The 9,126-nt window shown below is 60.7% G+C and overlaps 1 protein-coding gene across 3 annotated transcripts in view; it reads right to left on the bottom strand.

The window, feature by feature from the left end:
* Positions 1-2,886: 2,886 nt before the first annotated feature.
* ZNF710 (zinc finger protein 710) overlaps positions 2,887-9,126 on the bottom strand; it is a 58,677-nt gene continuing 52,437 nt past the window's right edge. For all 3 annotated transcript variants that reach the window (XM_062206251.1, XM_062206250.1, XM_062206252.1), the window contains exons 3-5: positions 8,189-8,380; positions 7,648-7,822; positions 2,887-4,877 (exon numbers count right to left, since the gene is read on the bottom strand). In XM_062206251.1, coding sequence (XP_062062235.1) covers positions 4,708-4,877; positions 7,648-7,822; positions 8,189-8,380 — 537 coding nt within the window. In that variant the 3' untranslated portion in view covers positions 2,887-4,707. The remainder of the gene's footprint in view (positions 4,878-7,647; positions 7,823-8,188; positions 8,381-9,126) is intronic.

Below are 9,126 nucleotides of genomic sequence, written 5' to 3'. Positions count from 1 at the left end.
GCAAAACTGAAAAGTCACGTTGTAGAGTGTTGCTCTGATGCTACTTCTGCGTCCAATGCCATCCTCTGCGCAGCAACCGAATTCTACTCTGAATTTAAATGACCTGGGAGAGCGTTGCATAACCCTTAGAAAATGGTTTGTGTTCTCATTTACTTTATTGGAAAAGCAGACAGAACGCCCAGCTGCTGGGTCAGTCCCCAAATGTGCAACAGCCAGGGCTGGGCCAGGCCAAAGCCAGGGGCCCAGGACTCAGCCCAGGTCTCCCACGTGGGCCGCAGAGCCATCGCCACTGCCTCCCTGGTGCACGTCAGCAGAACGCTGGATCAGAAGCAGAAGCTGTGGCTCCAGCCCGGGCCCTGTGATACGGCACATGGGCGTCCCGAGTGGTAGGCCGAACACCTGCCCCCTCCATCTCTGATAAACAAGCTCGGCCCTCTGGATCTGCAAGCTTTGCCTCTGTGGACTCCTCCAGCTGCAGACTGCAACTGACTGCAGCCCAGCCAGGGCGGCCATGTGACGACGGCACGTGGGACAGCTGCATCCCACACCAAAGGGCTCCGCTTCCTGCTGCTGCGCGGTCTGGAAGGCGGCAGGTGCCGGCTCGCACACTTGGGCCCCTGCCACCCACGTGGGAGACCCACATGGAGCTGTTGGCTCCCGGCTTTGACCTGGCCTCGTCCAGGCTGCTGTGGGCATTTGAGGAATGAACCAGCAAAGTTTCTGTCTCTACCTTTCAAATCAAAGAACCGCCCGCCCCCAACTGTGTATGTACTTAACATGGACAGACTTTTTCCTGTCTTTCTTCCCTAAATAATATAACTGTTTAGGTAGCACTTACACTGTATGAGGTGTTACTGAGGTTTATAGGTGATTTAATGCACACGAGAAGATGTGTGTAGGTGATGCAGGGACACTGCCGGAAGGCTGGCGGAAAGAGAGCTAAAAGGTGAGTTTATTCTGGTGCAGAAAGTTCATGGAAAAAAACTGTGTGTGGATTTCAAATATTTTATATTTTTTTGTACCAAAATAAACTTACCTTTCAGTTCCATTTATCCATGAACTTTTATTTTTTAAAACTTTTATTTATTTATTTGACAGGTAGAGTTACAGACAGTGAGAGGGAGAGATAGAGAGTTCTTCCTTCCCTTGGTTCACTCTCCAAATGGCCACTACGGCCGGAGTTACACCAATCCGAAGCCAGGAGCTTCTTCCCAGTCTCCCACACGGGTGCAGAGGCCCAAGGACTTGGGCCATCTTCTACTGCTTTCCCAGGCCACAGCAGAGAGCTGGATGGGAAGAGGAGCAGCTGGGACTAGAACCGGCGCCCATATGGGAGCCACAGTGCCGGCCCCCATGAACTTTTTTTTAAAAAATGATTTATTTATTTGAAAGGCAGAGTTACAGAAGAAGGGAGGGACAGAGATCTTCCATCTGCTGGTTCGCTCCCCAAATGCACTGCAATGGCTGGGGCTGGGGCTGGCCAGGCTGAAACCAAGAGCCAGAAGCCTCATCCATGTCTCCCACATGGGTGCAGGGGCCCAAACACTTGGGCCATCCTCTTCTGCTTTCCCAGGTACAGTAGCAATGAGCTGGATCAGAAGTAGAACAGGGGCCAGCACTGTGGCATAGCAGGTAAAGCCACTGCCTGCAGTGTCGGCATCCCATATGGGCACCGGTTCGTGTCCCGGCTGCTCCACTTCCGATCGAGCTCTCTGCTGTGGCCTGGGAAAGCAGCAGAGGATGACCCAAGTCCTTGGGCCCCTGCACTCACATGGGAGACCCAGAAAGAGCTCCTGGCTCCTGGCTTCGGATCATCCCAGCTCCGACCGTTGGAGGCCATTTGGGGAGTGAACCAGTGGATGGAAGACCTCGCTCTCTCTGCCTCTCTGTAACTCTGCCTTTCAAATAAATAAATCTTTAACCAAAAACAAAAACAAAAACAAAAAAAAAAAACAGCCAGGACTTGAACTGGTGCCCTCATGGGATGCTGGTGCTGCAGGCGGCAGCGTAAGCCAGCACGCCCTGCCGCCGGCCCCTATCCCTGAACTTCCTGAAGTGCCCTCCTCTGAAAACGACTGTGCCACTTAGCATCGCGGACGCTGGGGTCCGGGGGGTGACTGTGCGAACGTCTTCACTACGAGGGGCTTCAAACAGTCCGTGGAAAAATGCATGTCAGGACAGCACCGTTGTCCAATTTCCAAATGTTTGCTGCAGCAAGATAAGCTTCCCTTTTAATTCTGCTTTTCCCATGACCTAGTTGAAGCGCCCTCATTTCCATGGGACTCTTAATTGGTTGGCTCCTGAAGCCCAGTGGCTGGGAACCACTGCCATGCACGCTCTGTGGCTTTGAGGTGGGTCCTGTCCCGCCCCTGCCCTCCCTGCCCACCATGGGCAGGGGCCTTGCTCCTGGTGGATGGCTGGCTGCGGCAGGCCAGCTCCTGCGAGGAAGCCCGAGGCTGCAGGCCTCTGCTTTTCCTTCTTAAAGATTTATTCTCTTTACTTGAAAGGCAGTTAGAGCGAACACGCACTTCCATTTGCTGGCTCACTCCCCAAAGGGCTAGGCAGGCCAGAGCTAGGAGCCCAGAACCGAAACCAGCTGGGCCAGGTGGGCGGCAGGGGGTCAAGCACCTGGGTCAGGCCTAAACGGTCCCTGAAGCCCAGGCTGGTGTCCGCCATGGGACCACCTGTGCACGTGGTGGGAATCATGGGGCCGTGGCCCACACCCCTCCCCCCTGGAGCTGGCGGTCCTAGCCCAGAGGACGGCCCCCTCCCCACCAGTGCCAGTGCAAGGGGCCTTGCTGGAGGCCCTTCCCGGGGGAGTGTGGCGCGGCTGGGGAGGGGGGCAGGTTCCCAAGAGCTGTGGAAAGAACTCTGCAGTCGCCTTGCTAAAGAATATCCATTTATTTATAATTATTGCTAAGTAAACTTCTCTGAAACAGGAACATAGAAACACAGTAGGGCTCTGCACACGTGAGTGTCTAAACGGTCGGTTTGTACACACGGCAAAATAAGTTAGAGTGGGTTCGCCAGGAGCTGCCAGGCCACCCGAGTCATCGGAGGGGGCTGGGGAGGGGTGGGGGGAGCGTTGCCGGGGCCGCCGCGGTGCGCAGGGGTCGTGCGCATCCTCCTCCTAGCTTTCCCCGGGGAGGGGGCGTTCAAGTATCCCGTCTTGCAGAGGGCGGTGCCGCTGGGGGTGGGGCGGGGGAGGAGACCCCGGCCTGGGGCCAGTCCAAGACCAAGGCCACTGCGCTGGCAGCAGGAGGAGGAGGAGGTACAGGGTTCTTTTTTGGTACCAGGGGGAAAGATGTGGGAAGAGGTAGTTTGCAGGGGATGGGGCCTTCTGCCCAGCAGGAGAAGTGTCTTCTGCCGTGACGGGCTCACTGCCACCTGACGGTCCGCATGGCGGGCACCTGGGAGGCCACCCTTGGGCCACCTTGTCCACCCCTCCGTCCTGATCGCGGTCGCCCTGAGGCCCGGCCGTGGGGGTCACTGCCTTGCAGACGGGTTCCCCTCACACCGGCTGCTTTCCCCTCCCGGTTTCTGGCTGAAGGTGCCGGCTCCACCTGTGCCTGCTGGGGCTGGCCCTGCACGTCTCCCCACCGAGGCCTCAGGAGGCGAGAGGGCAGGAGGCTGTGGGCCCGGGCGTTCCTGAATGTGCTAGCTCAGTGCCCCAGGCCTGTGGCTCGGAGCTGGGGACAGGGACAGCAGGCCGAGCCCCTGAGCAAGGGGCTGGGTGGGAGGGCAGGCGTGAGCCCTGTCTGGCCAGGCTGCCGTAGGGTCGGGGGCGCACAGCACGCGCAGCACACGAGAAAGCTCACGTCTGGAAAAGGAACGGCGTCTCCATCCGACAAGGTAACAGGCGACACGGAGTTGGAAAGAAAAAATAATAAATTACCTTCCAAACACCCCCGTGTGCGCGCCAAGATTTGTTTGCCCGTGCAGTCTTCGTCTTCCGGTTCCACTCTGGTGCTCTGCCGGGAGCCTGCGCCTCCCCGCCTGCAGCGCGTCCTTGCTCGTCAGAACGATTCCAGCCCCTCCCACCCTGCCCTGGTGCTGGGGCCTCCGTCTCCAGGTGTCCTGCCTGGGTCATGCTGGGGGCAGGACGGGTGGGGGGACCCTGGTGTGTGCCAGCCGGGGACAGGCCTGGGTGACGCTTGCTGGAGCCCGTGTTGGGGGCTGGGGGCCGGGGGCTTTCCGGGGGCGGGCCCTGGTTGTGCTCCAGCTTGCGGGCACTCCTGGCTGCAGGACCAGGGAGCCCCAGGAGGTAGAAGGCAGGGGGCCCCTGCCTGGCTGGCGGGGACTCTCGGGCCTGGTGGGCTGGGGGTGGACTGTGCAGAGCAGCAGGTGCTCAGCGGTCCCTGGAGGCAGCGGCTGGTCAGAGGGGACCGAGGCCTGCAGGGTCAGGAGCCCTGAAGAGCAATGCCGGGCCTGGGGAGGCCGCTGGGCCCGGGCCTTGTGCTTCCTCAGCCTTCCTCCGCTCCTCCCACGGCAGCAGGCCTGGGCCTCCTGCGCTAGGCTTCCCTGGCCAGAACGCCAGGGACCGGCGCCCGGCTCTGACCAGGCCAGTAGTACTGAATCCATTTGGTCTACAGGTCCTTAGTGGTGCAAACGCCTGGGGCGGGGGGTGGGGTGGGGCCGGTGGGGCAGTAGTTTGCTTCTCAGCTGCGGGGTGGGGTGGGGGGGCGGCCACAGCCCCGCCCCTCCTCGCTATAGCACGTTGTAGTAGGCCATCTCTTTCATGGCCTGCTCCGTGAGCACGCTGGCCTCGGCACCACCGTCCACGCCCGCGTAGGGGTAAGCGTTGTCCTCGAAGTCCTCCAGCTCCTGCTGGCCGTCCAGCTCCGAGGGCTCGGGGCCTGTCAGCTCCATCATGGGGTCTGCAAGAGAGGGAAGCGTCTGTCACCCGGCCTGGCCTTGCCTGCTCGCTGCCAGGAGCATCCCCCGGTTTGGATAACCAAAGACGTCTGCAGGGGCCGGTGCTCTGGCACAGCGGGTTAAGCCACGCTTGGCAATGCTCGCATCCCGTATGGGCTCCGGTTCAGGTCCCTGCTGCTGCACCTCTGAGCCCAGCCTGATGGCCTGGGAAAGCAGCAGTGATGGCTCGAGTAGTTGGGCCCCTGCGCCCCTGTGCGAGGCCCACATGGAGTTCCTGGCTCCAGGCTTCGGCCTGGCCCAGCCATGGTGCTTGTAGGTATTTGGGGCGTGAACCAGCAGATGGAAGATTCTCTCTCTCTCTCTCTCTGTCTCCCTATCTATTGCTCTGCCTTCCAAATAAGTAAATCCTAGAAATAAAGTGAAATTTTTGTCATTAAAAAACACATCTGCAGACATGTCCAGATGTCGCTGACAGCAGACCCCCCCCCAGCTGACACGGCTGGGGTAGGAGAAATCCCACTCCTTGCCAACAGGGGGTCAGGAATAGGCACATGACCCCATTCTGCAGAGAGCAGGCTCCTACCCTCCCACGAGATGTGAACAAAGAAGCATAGTGCCTGGCTGGGCACCGGCAGCCATCTTGTGGCCACGAGGAGAATCCCAGCCGATGCTGTGCCGGGGGCACAGGGAGCCTGACCCGGTGTCATCAACAAGGAGCTGAATCAGCCAGCTCTGAAGGCCACCTGGACTTCAAATCAGCCCTTACCCGCTCCCTTCTTCTTGAAGCCAGCCTGAGTGGGCGTGTGACACACACTGCTCCCAGTCCTGGAGCCACAGCCTCGCATGATACAGCTGGCCACAGGAACAGGCTAAAAAGAGCACCCTGGGAAATCGGCACCTCCACGCCCCAGACGTCCCCACGTTACCAAACCGCCGTGCGGTGCAGCGGGCCCCCGGGAACAGTCTGCACTTCTAGCTACGGGGATGTGCGCCCACCCGGCCCCTCAGGTTTCTAGGTAGATCCACCCAGGAGGCATGGGAGCCATGGCAGGTGCACAGCAGCCCCAGGCATCTGGGGCCAGGCTCGGCCGCCGTCTGTCACCCGCCAGAGTAGAGGAGGAAGTCTGGAACGCCCCTGGGTCCCAACCCCACAGGGAAGGCGCCCGCCCCCGCACCGTGCCTGGGTCGGGGCCTGCAGGCCCCTCTGATGGCCCCAGCTACTTCCCAGAGGCCTGGCCAGCCGCAGGGCAGGGCTCTGGAGTGGCAGCCCTGAAACCACTGCGCACGGAACCACCGGGCCACTTCCCGGGTCAGTGACATTTGAGCTGCTTCTGTCCCTGGAAAAAACAGGCTCAGGTGACTCCCGCAGCTGCCCTGAGAACATGGCCCCGCGGGTCTGGACGGGTCTGGACGGAAGGTTCTCAGGAGGTCCTGAGCCCAGCTGGCTGGGGAGGGCCAATCCCCTGACTGCCCCCACCCCCGACCTGCTGAGCCCCAGGCTCTGGGGGAGGGTCCTGTGGTTTAACAAGCCCCTCCCCACCCAGGTGATCCCCAGGCCCTGCCCTCGGGATCTGTGAATGGCAGATTCCGGCCTGCAGGGCAGGGCTGTGGGCTGAGCCTGTGTTTCGGGCAAGGTGCAGGTGCCGCCCAGGCCGCTGGCCTCATTTGGCTGGCACAAGGCCCCAGAGCTCTCCTGGCCGCAGCCGGCACCTACGGAAGCAGCTGTGGACAACTGAGAGTCAACAGCCCAAGCGAGACACCAGGCCAGGCACTGGTCGGCAGCTCGCAGGGCCCCCCTCTGCAGACCCGAGCTGCCACGGCGGTCCCGCAATGCCTGGCCGGTTTCCGGGAAAGCATGGAGGCACAGGCCCGGTTAGTTGCCTTGAAAGGACTGGAAGAAGCTCCGAGCTGTGTCGGCAGCCTTCCTGAAGTGCCCCTGGCTCCCTCTTCCCTGCTCAAAGACCCTCTCTCTGTATGCGACTGGAAAGCCTGGCAGCCCTGCTGGGGCCCACGAGTGCCGTCTCTCAGGAACAGCGCTCAAGGGAGCAGCTACTGCTGAGAGGAGGGGATGATTTATAGCCAGTGGCCTTTGAAAGTTTAACTGAATCCAGATTGCTGTGGGATCCTCTCTGGAAATTTCTCCCGGATCCTAACAGTGTATCCATGTGGCCCTCTCCTGAGTGCGTGGGTTACAGTCTCTTGGGCAGCCCCTGTGAAGAGTGACGATTGGGTTTCACTCTTTGCATTGGCTGCCAGGAAGCTCATTGCTCTCCTCTGCATATCCACAGACTCTCCCCCAGTTACCTAGAGTTGTGACCTGCCCTGGCTCTCCCTTATCTTTCCAGCTGCCATTTCTCCTCTTGTTACTTCATTCCCCATGCACTTATGCTAACGGCTGTCTCGTGGTGATGAGATCAACTGTCCGTCACCTCCTGCCAACCAACGTCTTGTGTCTATGTGGAAGGGGATGATCTCCCAGCCAACCTCGCTGTGCGGATCTCGGGAGATAATAAAGGCCTGGCACACGGCACTCAGCGAAGGTCACTCATTGCCTTTATTAGTGTTTACATGAGCCCATTTAAGTCCTTTGAAGGAGACATAAGCACCCATCACCAGGGCCACGATGACTCGCTAGGGTTCCCCCTCTGCAGACCTGAGCCCTCCCCAGGGGCGTCGCAGCCTTGGCCAGCGCCCCCACCGCCCTCACGGAAGCTCCTGTGTGTGCCACACCGGCATCGCTCCCGCTCTGTTTGCTGCACACGGCCCACCCACCTTGGCTGTCCAGGCCGATGTCCATGACGCCGTGCTTGACCTTCATGTGCCGGCTCAGGTTGCCCTTGAGGTTGAACTTGCTGGAGCAGTAGGGGCACTTGAAGGGCTTGCTGCCCGCGTGCAGGTGCATGTGGCCCAGCAGGTTGTACATGCGGTTGAAGGACTTCCCACACACCTAGGACACACCCACGCGGCCCCGTCAGCTGGGGGAGCCCGCTGCACACCGCCAGCCTGCTCCCACCTCCATGGCTGGGCCAGACCTCCCGCCCCGTGCCCCCGGAGGCCGAGAAACAAGCCAGAGCTTCCGGTCACTTCCAGGGGCTCTGCTGCGCCCTCTCTGAGCTGGCGCCCCCAAGGCACCGAGTACCAAGCCTGGGCCTTTTCTCATGGCCGCACCTTGACCTGCGTGCAGCTCTCGAGAAACACGACTGTAGCCGCTCCCAGGCTCTGGGCTGCACCTGCCCATCTCAACCCTGGGCCCCAGCAAGGCTTCAGGCAGCCAGGACACGACCCCCGTCCCGCCCCGCGCCCCGGGCGGCACCTTGCACTTGAATGGCTTCACGGGCGAGTGTACAATCATGTGCGTCTTGAGGGTCTGCTTCTGCACGAAGGTCTTGAAGCAGATGTGGCACTGGTAGGGCCGGACGCTGGTGTGGATCAGCATGTGTCGCTTCATGTTCGCCTGCAGGGTGAACTCCCGGCCACACACCTCGCACTTGAACTCCTTCACGCCCTGTGCGGGGTGGGGGAAGGACAGCGGTCAGGGCCACGCAACGTCCGGGCACAGCGTCCGGGCGGAACCCAGCGGGGCAGGTGTCAGAGCCGTGGCATCACCCAGGCCCCGCCTCTGGGGGTATCCAACCAGGTACAGCCTCTTACTCCAGGAAGTCCTCCAGTGATGGCAGAAGTCGTGTCTTCCTGTTGCTATCCGGTGTGCACTGAGGCCAATGTGTGTGCATTCATTCAATCAGTCATTCATTTCTGCACTCAGCAACCACTTCCCAAGCACCCGCTACAAGCCAGCACCACGCTGGGGCTGCGATCAGGATCCGGGGTCGGGGGGACGTCCTTCTCCTCAGTGCTAACTCTTGGGGTCTCCGTGAATATGAGCACGGCTGTGGCCCCCTGGGGAAATGGCTGACGCTCACCGGCCCCGTGAGAGGGCGTTTTCCAAGAGCCACCTGCACTTGTTGGACCCTGGGACACGGATTCCCCCAGGCCTCCCAGGCAGCTCCTGTCTCAGCCCCGGGAGACAGGTCGGGACGCCCCTGGTCGCCTCCGGTCTGGAGCTGACTGCTGGAGCGGTTCAGGGTGCTGGGTGCACAGGGGGCCCCCGGTGTTGCCCGTGGAGAAAACTCAGGCTACCAGGTTTGTCAATCACTTAGGAGGGCCCCGGATGGACAGCTGTGTGCTTGGCTGCTGCAACGTTTCCTCTTGGAATTCCCCACTTCCCTGTGTGTCACTGCTGACTCGTGGGGC

Source organism: Lepus europaeus, chromosome 11 (genome assembly GCF_033115175.1).
Source record: "Lepus europaeus isolate LE1 chromosome 11, mLepTim1.pri, whole genome shotgun sequence".
In the NCBI taxonomy this organism is placed as follows: Eukaryota; Metazoa; Chordata; class Mammalia; order Lagomorpha; family Leporidae; genus Lepus; species Lepus europaeus.
This window is presented reverse-complemented; position numbering and strand designations above follow the sequence as displayed.